Genomic DNA, 19,486 nt, shown 5'->3' with positions numbered 1-19,486 from the left:
CTTCAAAATTGGTAGGCAGCTTGAATATATACCACAGCAATATAAGCAAGTTGTTGGAGATACTTTATCTCTTCTCATTGATTTTTTTGTATTTAAGAGAGGACAAACGAGAGTAAGGGTTATCTGATGTTAAATGATCACAGCCACCCACATTCTCCTGCAATACCAGAGGTATCGCAAGAGTGTTGCCGGCCCTTTAAAAAAAGTGAACGCGCTTTTTCTGAAGGTACCCATGTCGTATCATCCTAGAAACACCGCAGAAGGAAGCTCATTTCACAGCTTGGTTGTACGAAAGTTCCGTGAAGAAAGCTCCTTGAACAGCGCACTGTGGAGGAACGCCACACGTATATGCCATAATCAAACAGCTCTTCGGAACACTCCCCGTGATAAATGCGGTCGAAAACACACAATGAAGCGACGTCCCTACGCAACGCCAAGTTATCTAGCGGTTCACAGAGCACTGCGTCCCCGACAATTCGAGCAGCTCTGCGTTGCACTTGGTCAAATGGTTACTGTTTATACCACTTTGCTCGAATAGTTGTGTCTCTTGGAACTCTTACTTTATCTAGTGCACTTTTCGAAGTATCTCTGGCACCAGAAAATACTTTTAAGTAAGTTTTTGCCTGTGGTCAATTATTTTATAAATCACAAAATGTTATTAAATTTCACCAGTATTGTTACAAATTTGTTTATATTTTTTAAAGCCAATTGCTGACCCCACAATACCCCGCGCCCGCTCTTGTATGAATTAGATGAATATGTTGTATTGCGAATTTATAGGCATTTCTAGATAAAAAAAATAAGTTTTAAATAAGTAATCACCAACATAATATTATTTACTACAATCTTCTGGAGCACGCTGCATCAAATGGTACAGGAATTATTCTGATCGGTTCAGTAGTTTTCGCAGTATAACCGAAGGAAAAAACCAGCCATACAATTATTAGCACAATATAGATTCTTGGGATAGGCTCTGACGTCACAGAAACCCTGCGCAAAATAGCACGTTTGAATAGCCGAAATATATTTCCGGGAAAGAATATTTATTTTTTAATTGAATAAGAATGTTTCTATCTATAATTTGATGTTTGATAATTTTTAGGATTAAAAAACATCTAATTTAAGTATTTTTAAAATTCATGCATATTACCATATTACGTGCACAGTTTTTATTTTAATACTCAATGACAAAAGTATGTAAGTAATCACATGTTCTTTGCCTAAAAAAATTACACAGATATAAAAAATTGTCAGCGTCAGACACGCTTCCCATCCTTCATGTTGCTATACACTGAAGATAAACGCGTGCGCTCACTTTATTGCAAATTTTTAACGGGAACAAAAATTTGTGCTAGAAACCCACTCAAACCAATATTGCCTTCCCAAATTTTACAACCCGAGGTATAGTACTATTATAGTATAGGGTTAAGTGAAAATCTTTATAAAAATATATACTGGAAGTTTTAATTGTTTTACTTTGTATAACAAAATATTATGTAAAACACAATTTACAATATTTACAGTTCTTTAAAAATATTTTACACTAAGCAGTCTTTGTTTATTAATGTTTATTCATAATCTATAGGAATAACTTGAAATAGATCTAGCTAAATACTACTACTGTACAGATACATTTACTTATGATCACTTATCTAGTTCATAGTTTTTTTACCTTTGACATAATATAATGACTGCCACAAAATTGTAGTACTAGTATTGCCGCAAAATTACAGTTAACACCATTTTTGTTCGATAATGTTTTACAACACTCCCTAATCACACACATTTAAAACGGGCAATTCACTCCTGGGTGCAAAAAAGTACAGTTATCACCCTGTCTACACGAACCTTTTCTTTGAAAATATATGCAAACAGCTTTGCGAACACCGCCACGGCCACCACCACGTCCTCTTTGTGTGCTGTTATCCCAATTGCCAGCAGCCTTTCCTCTCCAATGCCCACCGGCTCCACGCCCTCTCATAGGGCCGCGGAAGTTGCCTGGTACAGGAAATCCGTCAGGACCTGGTGGACCGTGAGGTCCACCCATATTAAAGTCTGGGAACATATTTTGTTGCATATTAAATCCGTCGGGTGGAATAGGAAACATTTGGTTTGGACCTCCAAACATGTCTGGACCCATCATCATATTTTCTGGAGGAACCATCATGCCAGGTGGCATATTTGCTGGTGGCATAGAAACTGGTCCAGGAGGCATACCAGCTGGTGGCATTGGGCCTGGCATGCCATTTGGGATCAGTGGCGGAACTCCATTTGGCCAATCTCCAGGCATCATCGGCGGAACTCCGGGAAAATTAGGCAATCCTGGAAACTGTGCTCCAGGGAACTGGTTAGGAAATGGTGCCATGTTTGGAGGAAATATTGGCGCAGCACTTACATTATTACTTGAATTTGGTGGTGCATTACCACGAGGTTCAGGCCATGGCATATTTCTAAAATCACTTATATTGTCCTGGTTGCCTGTTACATCTTCTAAAGGGATTATTGTTGGTTCTACATAGGTATGTGTTTCAACATCTGGTTCAAGAGGTGAGTCTGGGATCATCGACTTATGAAAATATAATGGTTGTAAGGTTCCTTTTTGTCGTATTGCTTGAATATCTTTTTCTTTACTATTTTTGCCATATTCAACAGTAATTTGACCTTCTATATCTACTAACATTAGTGGTTTCCAGCTAGTTTTTTCTTCCATTATATCATCATTACTAAGATTCCGACCCTTTTGGAAAGCTTCTCTTTCATGTATCCTTTCTAAATATTTCATATCAGTGAATGTTTTCGTAACATTAACTCTTTCAGTTTCATCAAGTTCAAAGTATTGTACTTCTTCTAATTCGCAGTCTGGCTTCCATTTGATGCTTTTCTTGGGTCCCTTTCTTTTGTGATAACATAAAACCCCTTTGAGACCATTTATCGTTAAAGTATGCGGTTCTAAACTTTCTGTTTCGCAATCTGCCTCCTTTGCTTTCGATGAAACTTTATCTTCAATATCATCTTCACTTTTGTCTTGTGATTTTTCTTTATTTTCTTCTGAATCTAACGTATCCTGGTAAAATCGCGGCGGAACGGATTTACTTTCACTGTTCGGACTTGATAGAGCAGTTGGCGTATGAGGAGGAGAAGTATCTTTCGAACCACTCGTGCGCCTTTTTCTTTTCTTTGGTTCCTTTTTGTTTGTTGCAGATGCATTCAAAGCATCCATAAACATGTCACTCTCTTGAAGAACCATTGCTGAAACAGAAAAAAAAAGATATAGGAAAATAGAATTATCAATCTTATTATTTGTCAAACCACTCTGCTTGGGGACACACAGCTCCATCAAGACATCTCCAATTTTGCAGCTTATGGTAAAGACTTAAAATTCTAGATAACTAAGCTAGTAAGTAAATCTAAAAGTATAATCTTGGCTGTTTTTGTTTTATAGTAAATATTAAAATAAATTACAGAGTAGGCAATACTTTATTTGTTTGATATTTTCATTATATTTAAAAAAGTACCTCATTTTTTACTACCTAAGTACAAGGGAATATTATTTTCAAAAATTAAAATGAATTTATTGGTTGCGTAGATATGCGGTACACACTAGTACCAAACCCACTTTTTTTTTATAAGTCGGTGTGCCCTCACCTACGGAACAAACGCGGACATAAACATAAATCATGAAATCAAAATAAAATAATCATGTAACTGAATCATATTCATGACGTCACTAAACTTCTTGATATTTCCTTCTTTCATGAGTATATAGATTACGTGAATGCCATATTTTCGAATTTCAAAAATGTAGTATACATGTAGTTGAAGTAGTCAATATAAAATGTTTAATCTGATATTGCAGAATAGGGTGAGACATCCACGGCAGCATCACCTCATCGTGACAGGCATGACTAGTAGGGCTTGCGATAATTAATGTGTTCCGTTGTAAGTCCAAAGCAGCACGTTACGTTCTTGGTAGTTTGTACTTTCATGAACTTGTTACAACTTCGGTGGTAAGTTGGTACCTAAATATTAAAAATTGTTGTTGGAAATAAGAGAAAAAAAACATAACACATTTTTAGCAGAACTCCTATTCAGATTATGTACGGATAAATCACGTTTAATTAAACTTTTAATATGAATTTTCAAGACCTACCTATAGTATAAATGCAGAAATAAAAATTTAAAATAATTACATACCCTTTATAATTAAGGTTTATAATAATTATAAAGGTTGGCAGATAAAATTTTATCCGACTAAATATTTCAAGGAAAAGGTAATACACAAATAAATAAACGTTTTTTTTCATCACGGTATACTTAATGATGAGTAATGTAAATCAAATTAATGAATAAGTCACGCTTAAAAACAGCTATTTCTTTTATTACACCAACAAAACAACTAAACCTATTAAATTATTAGAATTATCTGTGTATGTTCCGGCTTATCTCCGAAACGGCTGGACCAATTTGTATAGGACTCATCACTGGCAGATGCACATATAAATAGATTTGTACGCATTCAACGCAACTTCACTCGATTTTAGAGTTATGCATAATGCTGTGCTGCCTATAATTCAGGCTCAAACATTTGAAGCCCCAGTCACTCGTAAATCGATGAACTATAATAGATATTATGCAATTTTCAAAATTATTAATAGAAAATTAAAATGTCCACAACTCTTAGCAATCTCAAGTATCTCGATTACTCTTTCTTTCACACAGTAAGGTCGAACCTAGTTTAAATTCGCCCCTCAACAGAATGAACCGACCTTATAACAACTTGCAAGCTAATAATAGCACTATCGATACATTCCGATATAATGGGTAAAGTTTACAAGTGACCAAATAAAAATGATGTCATAAATTAGCATATTTTTTGTTTTTACTAACGTGTTGTTGTTTTGGTTTTGTGAATGCTGTGCTACAGCATTTAATAGGTGTTACACATCGAACTAAGTTATGAATAATAAGTACTTATTATGTTGATAAAACTGATGTGTTTTTTTTTATTGAGTAACTTCCGAGGTCTGCGTGTACCTATTTAACTGTATCGTTTTTAAAAGCGTTACATTCCAGACAAATTTAAAAATTTCCAAACAGTCTAAATTTTCTATACTTACTAATTACCTAATTTTTGTTTTTTTCTCATTTATATTTCATTTCACGCAGTTAGGTGGGTAACGTAAATTAGTTACCAACTCAGAACATAGCTCATATCAATATTGTTTGCAATCGAAGCAAAAAGTTATATAATGATGCAAACGAATTGATGTTTTATGACACTTACGTGTGTATAATATAACAGATAGAAATATACACACTAACGAAAGAAGGCCGCGCTAATTAGACTCGCGACTACTCGGTTTAAGAAGCATATTGTGAACATGATTCAATGTTAAATATAAACGTTTAATATTAAAATTAGATATGTATGTTAAATTTGATCATAGCTGCTCATAAAACAATAGTCGAATGACAAAAAATTTGGAGATAAACGGGAAAGCAGGATATATCTGTAAAAAACAAAAACGATTAATAGAAGGACCAAAAATGATGAACACAAGGAAGTTTCTTTATCGTAAAATAACGGATAATATATGCGGTCAAGAATCCGTGGGCGTAAGCAATAATGTCGCCTTTGCAGTATACTGACACACAAGTCAATGAACTCGGCGGGATGAACGTTCTATACATAAATATTGTAATATAATATGCGTGCGAACTCGCGCCCGTGATGATTTCATTCATATAACCTACATATAACAATCTATATATTATTATTTTATCGCAATAGTGTGGATTTTATTTATATCGCGGAATCCCATTTAGCTAACTGCCAATATAATCCCATATAAATCAGTATCATTTCCGAGATTACTCCTTACAGACCGACAAAAACCTATACACGAATAGACGGAGTGAATCATGAAAATGTACAATCTATTAGGACAGGGTAAACCAATATCAGAAAAAAGAAAAACAAGAGAATTCCAGCGTTCAAGACAGTTGCTATGCTGTTTATCGTTTCAGATTTTTTTTAATTTACTTTGTAGATTTTCAATGGCCTTGACGAGTTCATACTACCTTCAGTATTCTTTTTAATTCATTACCTCCCAAGTACCTACATGTTTGTAAGTATGTTGTATTTAAAGCTTCCATCAAATAAATGACGTCCACTGTTTTGATTAGCTATTTATATTAAAATAAAGATTAAATTCGATGAGAAATACATAGCATGAATCATTATTCCTCTAGTAAAAAAAGAAATAATGTTAATCTATACTAATATATAAAGCTGCAGTGTTTGTTTGTTTGTTTGAACGCGCTAATCTCTGGTACTACTGGTCCGATTTGAATGATTCTTTCAGTGTTGGGTAGTACATTTATCGAGGAAGGCTATAGGCTATGTATTTTTTTTCAAAATTAGGGATCCGTAATAAAATTGCTATTTTGTAACACAAGGTGTAAAATCGAAAACCTATTTTTGCTGCAAAAACTATTGACAATAGAACAAAATGATGTACATATAATATAGGCAATATTTTATTACTTATAAAACTATCGCGTGAATTATACTTTATATGGCAAAACAACGTTTGCCGGGTCAGCTAGTTACTACATACATATTATTTTAATCGCACGACAGAAACAGACAAGTGCGAGTTGTTACGAACACACGCAGGGTTTCAGAACATTTAATGTACATTGACTTACGGTTGTAAAACATTTTTTAATTTGCATGGCAGCCATTTTGTGTTTTATTATTTAATGTTATAACGGCTATTTCGGTTTATAACACAGCCGCTAACGGAAGGAAGACAGCGGAGAAAATGTTTCCGGAAGCTGCTTTTCGGACAAGAATCCGTAACAAGCAATAAAGCTATTTGTAATAGAATCTCGATATAGAAGATATCTTTTTCTCATATGCAAATGAGAAAATGATATAAAATGCAAATCTTTACTTTAAAACTACCTATATTTGATATAATATAAAAATACTTTTGTGTGTTTGTAATTATTCAAAGTAACATCTTTTTACTAATATGGTAGGTACGTCTAAATATGTTCACGGTATCTTTACCCGATACACAAAATCTTTTCCGGCTGATCACCGAAACTGCTGTACCTATTTTGACGGGACTTTCGATTGCAAATACGTACCCCATATTGTTATAACGAGACAAGATACTTTTATCAAAAATTAATTAGGGTTCCATAAAAAATACCCTTAAACTAATCCTATTCGGGCGGCACCCGGATTAATATTTTAAATCAGGATTTGACAAAAATATATTTTTTTAATTAAATATCGGTGAATCTATAGCAATTGGTATTTATGTAATAAATATATGACCGGTACACCACACTTAAAAACCCGTTTCGTACTTGCATTGTAGCGATTACGTCATTTATTTCAACGGCTCATAATTAAGGTGGGTTAACTACTATATGCACCGGACGTAACTATGCTCGCCAATTTCAGCCATGCTGAGTTTTAACACGAAGGTCCGTATTCCAGCAATTGTATCCATTACGATATAAATAGTCATAAAAAGACAAAATACACATAATACGTGTTTAGACGGCTCCTGGAATACTGACCTTGTGTGAGCAAAAGATGATTCAGTATTCGAAATCATTTATGACATTACAAGATAGCCATGAGACCACAGGGAGGATGATGGTTTCACTGAGTTACTGATTTTGATCCCACACTAGCAGTTACTTGCGACAACCCTATAATACACTCGATATAGTAGTATAATATTATTAATTCATCATAACTTTCTTTAGCGCGGATCCCCTTGTTTAATTAGCCTATGTTGCTCCTTAGAACATGTAACATGATATTATATCTACCAGCGTTCTATCAAAATAGGCCCAGCCGTTTAGAAGATTAGCTAATACAGGCAGGCGTTTTGAGTGATTTTTCTAGAATGATTAAATACCATGTAATGATTGAGAAATATAAATATAAGAAAAATAAATATAATAAAACAAAAGGCGGTTAAAAACAGATATCTACTTATAAAAGTAGATGAGACATGCTTGAAACAAGTTTTAGCATGGATCGGCTTAGAAATCAACGGCTTATTTTGGCAGGGTTTTGTACCTGCTTAAATGCAGTTTTGACTAACTCAAAAAAAAATGGACACCTATATACACAATAACAGAAATTAGTTTCTTTTTGCAATGCAATTGTCAGCACTCGTAAAGCGTGTTGTATATAATACTAGCAATGGATAACGAACTTTAGAAGTTGGAGCCGAACGCGGAAATACTTCATTCTTTGCTCACTTCTAACCACTGAAATTCATGCATTGCAAGAATGTCTTACAGCATGTGAAGTTTAAAGTTCCGCGGATTGTGTAAAGTAAAATTAGAAAATATATACATGAATGTACGATTGGAAGATGGGTGCTTTTGTAATAGTCTTCATTTGAGACGTAGTTGGGATATAGCAGTCGGCAAACATAATAATTACAATGGTTTCTCGATAACTCGAATTCGTTATCCTTATCATATACATCAAGTACCCTATCTATACAAAATAAAATCGTACGGGCAAAACGAAACTACTGAGCACATTTGTTATTTTGCATGAATTTTACATGAGCTCGAGACAACATATTATTTTAACAGGGTAGATACAGGCATAGTATTATTGCTGCTCTACCAGTATCCACACGGAATACGTCGCAGGCAGCAGCCAGAACACGAAGCAGAAGCAAAGAAATGTAATGTTTGGTTCTTTCTTCCTCACGTGCAACAAATACATACATACATAGACTTTCTTAGTAATACAAACGTGTACGTAGGTAGCTCTCTACCTATGTGTTTTGTTTAGAAACTCTTGTCTAGACGAATATTTTTTTAGCGTTAAATATCAAGCTTCCGATGCAATTGAAATAAACAAACAAAAAAATAAGTATTTGTAAATAAAATAAATAAACGTAATTTATAAAGCCTTTCTATTACAAGTACCTACTTGAACACTATTATTTTAATTGTGTGAAACTATAAACAAAAAAATTACATATGTATGCTAGTATCGGCATCAAAAAATATGCGTATAAGTCCTATGTGGTTTCATAAAAATAAGTAGGTATCTGTAGTTTGCATACGTAGTTATACTGTGAATATTGGATATAAAACTAACACCAATTTAGTAAACCACATTTGCGCCACACTAAATGTATGACCAGTTTTTTTTTATAAATCTAATGATGAATAGGGTGCTGTTTACACACTGATTTGGCTTTTGAAATATAGACATTACCTACTAGAAGCCTTGATAAGAATTTGATTATTATTTAGATAGAGCTGCGACGCACGGACTTCGTGATTAATATTTCTAGATTCTCGTCTATTATTTTTTATACCTACATTATTGATCTATTTTCTATCATAAAATAACCTACAAACCTAAACATACCTACTATTTATATCTACAGTTATTACTGTCGAGTTTCTCGTAGTTTCTTCTCACTCAACAATAGGCAGCCCTCATAATCGGTGGTGATAATAATTATATGTTTATATATAAATAATAATTGTTTATAAACAAGAGATTTCTACATTCTCCCTTCACCATGTCGCTACTAAAGCGGATGAATGAACAAATAGCAATTATGTAGTCCCGAAGACCAATAATAAAGACAACCTTCCTACTGTTTGAAGGTTAGTAAATACCTACCTACCGAATTTATGTGTGGTTTCTACCAACATATGTACCTACGTAATGGAATATATTATACCTACTAATAAATACCGCGCCAAAAAAATAGTAGAGACCTTAAGTCTACATACTCATTATTTTGATGGTCTATATCCGTTGTTAGCAGAATTATGCAATTAGTTTCCCTTTTACTAGTGCCAATGTACATAGAATGACAGACCGCGTGAGCTTTGATATTTATTACTCAAGAAGAGACAGTTCAGGTTTGTTTCGTAGGTTCTTACAAAGGTAGCTCATCTGTGTTCATCAAGTATATCCCATCATCAAAGCAGTCTGTTTTCCTTATGACATGTCCAACCTCACGGCTTCCTCAGTGCATACAGGAATTGAAAACATACTACATATTATATAGGTACGTAGAGCAATAGACTTCATAATTGGAAAGGTTTATTTTCAAATTAATAATTTTAGGTCTAACTCGTTTTAAATTGTCTACACATATTATAATAAAATCAGTAACAAAGAACTGTACCTTTTGTAAAGAATACTTGCGTTTAGTAGTTCCAGAAACAATTCCAAATCCAAAAATATTCTTTATAGAATTTTTGCCCGAATGTATGTTCGGCCTAAATGCAACTACTACTGAATTAATTTAATTCTAATTTTGCACAAATATTAACAAGAGGTCGGGAAAACATGTCACGATGCAGACATTATTTTTGATGCTTATAGCGTCCACACGGACGTCGCGGGCTAGTTGGTTATAAAATCCTAGGTGGCTACCAAAATCGATTCCAAGTATTTTTGCGGAACTGACTAACCCTATTTTTAATAGTAGAAGTACAAAACCGAAAAGCTAACTGAAGAATTAATATCCAGGTCTATCTTTTATTGTATATGTATGTGTCCAAGGATTTGCTCTTCTGGGTACCACAAAAAATGTAGTGAGGCCTTCCATTTATTTTGGAATGAATCAATTTCATAAGGTGACCATCATAAATTTCAGAAACATACTGCTGATGAGGGTTTCTCAAGCATTTCTGGCATAAGTCTAAAATTTTTCATGTTGGCTTATTTATATATTTAATGCTCGACCTGCAGAGTAAGGGTTTTTGTTTGTATCAAAGTCCTTGGGCGTAAGGTGACTAGAGTTAACATTTAGGTGCTCACAGGAATGTTAGGTACTGTGTTATATATTATATAATATATGGTAAGCTGTTTTAACTAAAGATGTGCACATTCATATAACTGGAAATAAACATAATTGCCATGAATGTCTTTTCTTTACTTTTTCTTTGCAGACGTGCTTTGCTATATTAAAAAATAATTGCCTTCTTACCAATTTATTACACTAATTACAAAAAGAGAATATTATGCAAATTAAATTCAAGTGACGTATGGTTCGTAAATATTGGTATGTCTTGATCAACTAAAGTTGTGGCTCTGTGATCTACTTAACAGTTGACAGCCTGCTCAACCCCAAAAATTGCACAGTAAACAAATTGTTTAGAGTTGAAAGTTCGACATAAATCTTCCTAATATGCAATTACTGATAACATTTTTTTTATGGAAAAGGAGGACAAACGAGCGTACGGGGCACCTGGTGTTAAGTGATCACCGCCGCCCACATTATCTTGCAACACCAGAGGAATCACAGGAGCGTTGCCGGCCTTTAAGGAAGGTGTACGCGCTTTTTTGAAGGTACCCATGTCGTATCGTCCCGGAAACAGCGCACAAGGAAGTTCATTCCACAGCTTTGTAGAACGTGGAAGAAAGCTCCTTGAAAACCGCACTGTGGAGGACCGCCACACATCCAGATGGTGGGGATGATATCCTAACTTGTGGCGTGTCGTGCGAAGGTAGAATTCGGCGGCAGGAATCAACTGAAACAGCTCTTCGGAACACTCCCCATGATAAATGCGGTAGAGGACACACAATCAAGCGATGTCTCTACGCAACGCCAAGTGATCCAGCCGTTCACAGAGCACTGGGTCCCCGACAATTCGAGCTGCTCAGCGTTGCACGCGGTCAAATGGATCGAGCTGATACTGGGGTGCGCCAGACCAGAGATGACAGCAATACTCCGTATGTGGCCGGACCTGAAGATCACCTGCAGACCGACCATGGCGAAAGCCGTACTGTCGGTCATTGATTAACTGGTGACCCTCTAGGTATATACCAAGAGCCGGCGGTTAATTATGCTCTCCATGATTTACGGAGAGCAGGGAGGTAATAGCTATAGGCCTGTAGTTTGCCTGTGTTATGATAATTAAGTTAATTATTAACGTGCTCAACCCCAATAATTGGCAGGTTATCAACTGTAAAGTAGGTCCTGTAGATAAAGCCACAACTTGAAAGTTGAACAAGACATACTAAGATTTTATGAACCAAACGTCACTCCAACGGTTGGCCCAGTTGGTAAGAGCGCTCGGACGGAATCTGTGAGGTCGCGGTTTCGCGACCCGCATCGTTCATAAATTTTGGAAAATATTTCCCATCCTAATCAGTATTTTACGTTCACGATATATTTCTAGGCTAAAAAGAACTAAAACGGCGTTATCACAATATAATAACTCAAATTGAATTTATAAAATGAACAATTGCTTTGAACAAAACTCATGTTTTGATCTATACTAATGTACATATATTTTTTTTTACCACTACCCAAATTGGGATTAAATTAAAAAAATATTAATGTATTTGTAACATGCATTATTGTGGGATTAACTTCGCAGTAAATCTAGCATTGAAATAACTAAAACTAACTAATATTAATTCTGCCTTGGTAGTTTTAATGAATATGTATTATGTATCCTATCCCTACAAATTTGTGTAGAACATTTAGCCGAAATGTCCACGAGTTTTGAAGAAGTCCATCTGCTAATCTGAACCAAAGATAAGATGTTATTTAGTACAAAGTTATAGTATATTATTCACTTCTAGAGTTTTACTGCAGTAGTAGTACCAACAGAAATACGAAGCATCTGGTGCAACTGCGTCCTTCAGTGGCTCGTTGGTGCTTCAGGTGCTTCCACGAAACGACGACTTGTTCACACATCATGTACTCAGGCTCTTTGAACAGATCAGGTACGATTTCTCAACGAAAGAATGTTATTAGTTCACCATTTATTTTAAAAAACAAATATAGTACACACAAGATATAACCAGCCAAGTTATACATTTTAGACTTACCACAACACACATTAAACACAAAACTGACACTGTCACATGTGAATATCGGAGGATTGCGATGGTCAATATTTCCTGTAAAAGTAAAATATATTAGTATATAATTAAAAATGTTAAAATAGATATTACACTCACGTTTAGGTTTAGCAGGAATCAGTTTTATAGAACCAGGTTTTTCTTCAATTTTATTAATTTCTAATGTTTTAGGTTTCTTTTCTGGTGGTGAATCATTATGAACAGGTGAAGATCTCTTTGGAATGGAAACAGTAGGTGGTAAAGGAGGAAGCGGTTTCTTATTCAGTAATGAAGCCCTAGATGGTGGTGGTTTTATTTCCTCTTCCAACCCATGCTTTCTAAACCTTGAATGAAAAGTTTTAACTGTTTTAGGCTTAGGGTCTTCTGGTTTTCTCACTTCTATTGATATGGAAGGCTTTTCTTTTTTCTGATCACTAAGTTTAGGAATTTTGCCTAGTTTCTGGATAGAAGGTATTTGTTTCTCTTCTACTTTGTCTGGAGTTTGTTTAGGTAATTTATCCTCAACTTTATTTGTATCTTTATCTGAAGCCTCTTTAACCTTTTTTTCATCTTTAGATTTGCTACTGGAGGATGAATTTGATTTCTTAGTGCTGCTGCTGCTACTGCTACTACTACTTCTACTATGTTTAGACTTAGAACTATCTGATGAATGTCTGTGTTTATCCTTATCTTTATCCCTAGATTTCTCTTTGCTGTCATTATGTTTACTTGAACTTTGTTTACTTTTATCACTTGATGATGAAGGTTTATTTGAATGTTTGGAAGAACTAGATTTTGATGAACTACTACTACTTTTCTTACTATCCTTCTCTTTACTTTTACTTTTATGCTTTTCTGAAGATTTATCCTTTGACTCTGAAATGTCCTTTTTCTTTTCTGGGTCAACTTGCGATATAATTTGAGTCCCGTTTTTTAGACTTAATTTTAGAATTGGTATCACTTCCAAGTCTTTTTCTTCATTTTTATTTTCACTTTTTAATTCAATATTCTCATCATTAGTCTTTATTCGTGTTTGTTCACTTAAATTTTGATCTGTTAATTTATTTTCATTTAGAACTATCCCATTTTCAACAATTTCACAATCTTTGTCATTTTCTAACTTAATTGTAGCTGTCAAAGCTTCACTTTGAATTGGTAAAACAACATCAGACTTTATTTCACACTGAGCATTTGCAATGATTTGTGGTATATCTGATATTACAATTGGTGTGACTTGTTCTCCTTTGACAATTTTCAACCACTGCTCTACCAATTTTGAAGCAAGCACTCTGATATCTAAAAAGAAAAATTTGAGAAAATAACTAAACATTAATGATGTAACTGATTTTTAATTATTATATTAAGGCTTCTAGATAATAATATTACTACTAGTTATTTAGATTTCAAGTCTACATTTCAATGTCAACCTTCACTTACAAATTTAAAAATTACGAATAGTGCTGAAATTGCGTATTAGTCACATTCATATGAATACCAATGGAAAAAATACATTATGTCATCCAAAAGAAGTGTTGATAAGAGATCATACCTAATGGTAATTTTCAATAACCATCTATATATATATTCTAGTAAGTTAAACAATATATAACTTACTAGATGTGGGCAAATCTATCCATTTACACTTACTTACATTTCAATAACCTATTGACAGAGTGCATTGGACTATAACTAGTAACAAATTATACTGGACATAACCATGGACAGATAAGATCTTTTCATTAATGGCTGTTTTCAATAACCTATCTATCCTTACTTCAACTTACTAGTACTACTATAAGTATATTGGACTTAACTATGGATAGATAAGATCTTAACATTAAACGGTGACAGCAATGTATCCGTAAGTTAAACTAAGGGTAGATAGGTTATTGAAAACGGCTGTAAAAGCTGATAGCAATTTATTCCTAACTAGAGAAACATTATTGAAAATGGCTGTAAATCTTCCATAGATCAGTTATTGAAATTCTAATGGTGGTAAAATTATTAAACATGAATTAACATATTAACTTGATAATTTGTGATTGCCAAGTATGATTACTAGATAATAATTATAGGCTACATATGATCACACCAGATGAAGACATGGCATAAGCTGCTGTCCTCAACATCAGGCAGCAAGCTAATACATAATAACTACAACTCATCGTTGTAATGTCAATTTACTCACCAAAATGATTGTCATCTTTTGATAACTCTTTTACCAGCTTTGGGTTGTTGTTCGTTTTTAGTGTCTCAATATCAACTGGACATAATAGTAATAATTCCAACAACTCACGAACAAGAGGCCAGTTTTTGGCCACTATACTTTCAGTCAGCCAGGTATGAACTAAACGCCAACCTCCACAACCCATGAATAATGATAGGAGATCAAGGTCAGTGCATTTTAAAATTTGAATATATATACACTTAGACACAAGCTTCTTTGAGTATTTTGTCATTAATCTGAAATTAAAAACCCTTATGAGATAAGTCCCTAGTGATAAACATAAGTTAAATACATATGTTAAATGAAAATAATTTACCCAGACAACGGATATATGACATCTTTGTTTTTAATGCCTCCTGTAGGTGATAGAAGCACACTTAAGCAGTTCAGCAACCTTATAGGTTCAATTCGTGGCTGTAACAATAATGGCATTGTTAGAATCTAGAACTATGAATGAACAAAAATTATATTAATATCAAAGCATCCAAAGATTACAAATAAAACAAAGGATAGCTTAAGAACAACTTTATAGTTTCAAACTGTTTGAAAGAATAATTAACATACTCAAAATGTAAATATTTCAAATTAAGTTTATATTAATTTTTCAGTAGTTTTTTATTAGTGAATTTATTGACATCAATAATACATGCATACTATGAATTTAAACTGTGGCAGTAACTCAGGTAAAATAATTGTAGATAAGTTTTGCATAGAATTCTTCAAATGTCTGTGTTTTTAAGGTATTTTTATCTAAAAATGCAGTACCAGTGGTAATATTTTGCATAATATAATAAGAATATGTAAAAATGAGTGGAGCAAAGAAGAAAAGAGCAAATATAAATGACACAGTAAATATAATAATATAAATAATGATAAAAAAAATTCTTGTAGCTTAGTATCACCATTGAGTTTTAATAACAGTACAATTTAAAAGGTCACAGAGTCAAGTTCAATTTAACACTCTGAGAATGAATCTAAAATTAAGAAAACCCATTTCAAGATAACCTGTAAAATACAGCAAAGCTAAAGACTCATTAAAAGAGCAAAACAAGCTTCAAAGCCAGTCCACAGCACTAGCTCTAGTGCTAAAATCTGTGTGCTGAAATCTAGTGCTCTTTGGAGTTAAGAGCATACAGCCATTACTACTTGTTGCTCATTTTGACCTCTCCCCTTACTCCTCTTTTTTGTGATAAGAGAGGATGTTACATAGTACTTTATCCAACAGAGCAGACACCCAGGTGATCAAATATTAAGGCATTGGTGGGCAATTTTGTCAAACGGACATTCAAAATTTAGGTTAACCACACCTATTGGTTTCCTAATTAGTAAGTTTCCTGCTCAATGCATGTATACACAACAGGTATGTAATCCTAAATCTCCACTCAATCAAGTTTCTTTTTAAGAAACAGATTTTTTTATTTAGTAGAATCAAAGGTAGGTTTGTTCTTCAGACATCTTTATACACTACTCTAGTCCTTAAACATCTTTACAGATTTGTGATACTGGAGTTCCAGCAAGAGTTTGAAATAAGCATGCTACAGGTTTTAGGATTCCCCATAACTTATGATACCTGCTGCAAGTGGTAACATTTCAGCCCATCCATGATCAGTGCCCACAGTAAGTTCTATACAAATAACAGTACCTATGTATATATAAATATTTTATATATTCACAAGTGTTAAATAAGAATAAATATTTTAGGAGCCCACCATCACTGGCCAGCAAGTAGATAGAAAACTACTTTATCTAGTTCTAGATTAAATAAAAACAAGAAGCTATAGCACAATGAGATAAATTATATCAATGCAGAAATTAATATGATTTATAAACAAATAAGTATAGTAAATCTTAAGAGGTTTTGTAGTAAAAAAATAACATTTTTCTGCACACAATCAGTTTCTACTATATTATAATATAAAAACATTTTTGCATATTTTATATTGTAGACTGCCATTCTATGTTCAAAGCAACCTATTTCACAAACTTTTTTCAAAATTATTAAAATTCTTGCATACAAATTATTATGTATTAAGGCGAGAATTAAATTGGAAGAAAAGTAAAATTAGTAAATTTTAAATATAGAAACATGTAAGTATGTAAAGCAGCTCACACTCATGTTGGTGGCAAATTATTAACATATTCATGTTCAAAGATTATATCCAGATTATGGAAGATGTGTAAGAGTAGCTAACCAGGCCACCTTTGAAAATATAGGGTTGTTCTGAGAAGTCTGCAAACATCCTAATGGTCTGACCTAAAAGGAGCTTTGCTGGTTGGAGTAAATGGCCAACACTGCATGGTAAATTGACCCAAAAAAAGGGGTTTCATTGCAGATAAATGAGCCCCTACACCATATCTAAAATAGTATTTAAAATTAAATGTATAACGAAGGGTTAAATCTGTATAACATCTGATGGTAGATCTTTATAAAATATATGAAGATACACAGTATACTTTTGTATTGGAACCTACATTTGGACTTACAAACTGTATCTATCTTTACGGCTCTTTAAGGCTCATTAACGGAGTATGAAGCACCTATACGTAATGTAATGTATATAAACACTGTATATTAGTAAAAATTTAACTGGTTGAACATGCAGACTAATACAGGTACAGGTTTTACAAACTGGGTTAACTGAGAGTGGATTGATACGTACTACGTACTTATACATAGTACATACTTATAGCATGTTAAAACAAAATGGCGTATCATGTCCCTTAGTAATCTACAAAATATGAAATAATCACGTAGAAGCTAGGAATATTATTTAATAGTGTTGAAATGGAATTGTATGCAAAAATAAATAATACAAGACAATCTGTCTCCTAAAATAATTGAATATTAACCTTAAGCCGTCACCTGAATAACACGCACGAGGTCATTGAAGTATTTTGAAACAGGCACGATTGTCTTAATAATATTTTTAGAAATACTTTGAATCTAAAGACTTACCATTATGCTATTGCAATGAAGGATACAGGAATTACATTCGTTTCAAGTAACACAATGACGTGTCAATTGCGAATGCCACGCCTTGAACTAGCCACAAAATGGCGTTTCGCCATAATCCCAGTTTTCAATTTAAACACGCAATCAACCACAACTTAGATATATCCTGTCTATATACTTAGTTCTTACACAGTAATAAAAGTATAAGTGTTAAATAAGAGAATTCACTAAATATTACTAATTATGCAATCAAGGTGAAAGGTATAAAGTCTAATAAAACAATGATACGCCTATCGATAGAGTTCATAATATGCACAAGACGTGATTCTTCTAGAATCTCTTTTTAAATGTTATTATAGTAAATAAGAGAGTGCCTTCGATTTGAAAACAAAATATATGGAAACCCCGGACAAATTGGCAATACAAACAGCGCATTCAAGCAACGTCTTTCAAAGGAGATGCGCCGCAGAAGAATGAAATGAAATTAATGGATTCTAATCGAAATTTAGAAAGCGTATCATAGACCGGAAGCCGGAACCATAAATAGTTTTTTTTTTGAGTTTATGACTTGGTATGTAGACCTTTAGGCCAAAACCATAAATAGTATATTCTACCAGTACTGCCAACCCAAAATATAATAAATAGCCTAAACACATGGTCGGATATAGTCAGATGAAACATAGGACGCGGTCCGGTATCGGACCATATTTAATGGTACGTTACATTGTTCATCGCACAAAATTATTATTGAAATATCGAGTACAACACTGAACTAATGGTGCAAGGCAGACACTGGACCAATTGATGGTCTGGCCGTACCAAATCCGACCATGTATTTATGCTACGCACTAATTTAAAAAGTGAATCTCACACCAAATATGTTTGAAAACAATAAAATTTCAATAATACTATTCGCGAAACATTCACAAGTTAATCACCAACCGATGACATGAGGGCTTTTGTATTTTTGTCGCAAAGTAGACATTGTGCCAAATATTTGTGATGGGTTATGTGATAGAGATGTAAGATAAATATATATTAGGTATATCGAATGTGTTTCTATTTGTAATGAAGTCACAGACACTACTTCTGTAGTCATAATATAACACAGAACGACACAATTAAACGAAAAATCAAAGATGTATTTTTATCTTGAGAGAATAATGATTTTAAGAGAGAATCAAATGCTTTCTTCCTCGAGTGTTGTTTTCATTAGATTGCTATAATATGAATCCATAAAAGAAGGACAGTTTTACTAGAAGGCGGTATTTTGTAAGTGGTGAGTTATAATTTATTTTAAACTTTTAGGGAATAATGAATGAATACTATATAATGTTTTATAATTATGTTCCTTTTGTATCAAAATTCTCATACTATTGTCACATGAGTATATTAAACGATACAAACGGTCTTTTACCGGTATTTA

The 19,486-nt window shown here is 33.6% G+C and overlaps 1 protein-coding gene across 1 annotated transcript; it reads right to left on the bottom strand.

Annotated features, from left to right (window-relative positions):
* Positions 1-1,438: 1,438 nt before the first annotated feature.
* Positions 1,439-18,544, bottom strand: LOC126972708 (serine/threonine-protein phosphatase 1 regulatory subunit 10). Its single transcript, XM_050819609.1, has 5 exons — positions 18,064-18,544; positions 15,424-15,521; positions 15,069-15,343; positions 13,001-14,176; positions 1,439-3,249 (listed from the first exon to the last, which is right to left on the bottom strand). Exons 1-5 carry the CDS (start codon positions 18,064-18,066, stop codon positions 1,787-1,789), a joined length of 3,015 nt encoding a protein of 1,004 aa, XP_050675566.1. The 5' UTR covers positions 18,067-18,544; the 3' UTR covers positions 1,439-1,786.
* Positions 18,545-19,486: the final 942 nt, after the last annotated feature.

The sequence above is a fragment of the Leptidea sinapis genome, chromosome 27, assembly GCF_905404315.1.
Source record: "Leptidea sinapis chromosome 27, ilLepSina1.1, whole genome shotgun sequence".
Classification (NCBI taxonomy): domain Eukaryota; kingdom Metazoa; phylum Arthropoda; class Insecta; order Lepidoptera; family Pieridae; genus Leptidea; species Leptidea sinapis.
The sequence above is the reverse complement of the archived record's forward strand: the minus strand, read 5'-3'. Positions and strand labels throughout refer to the sequence as shown.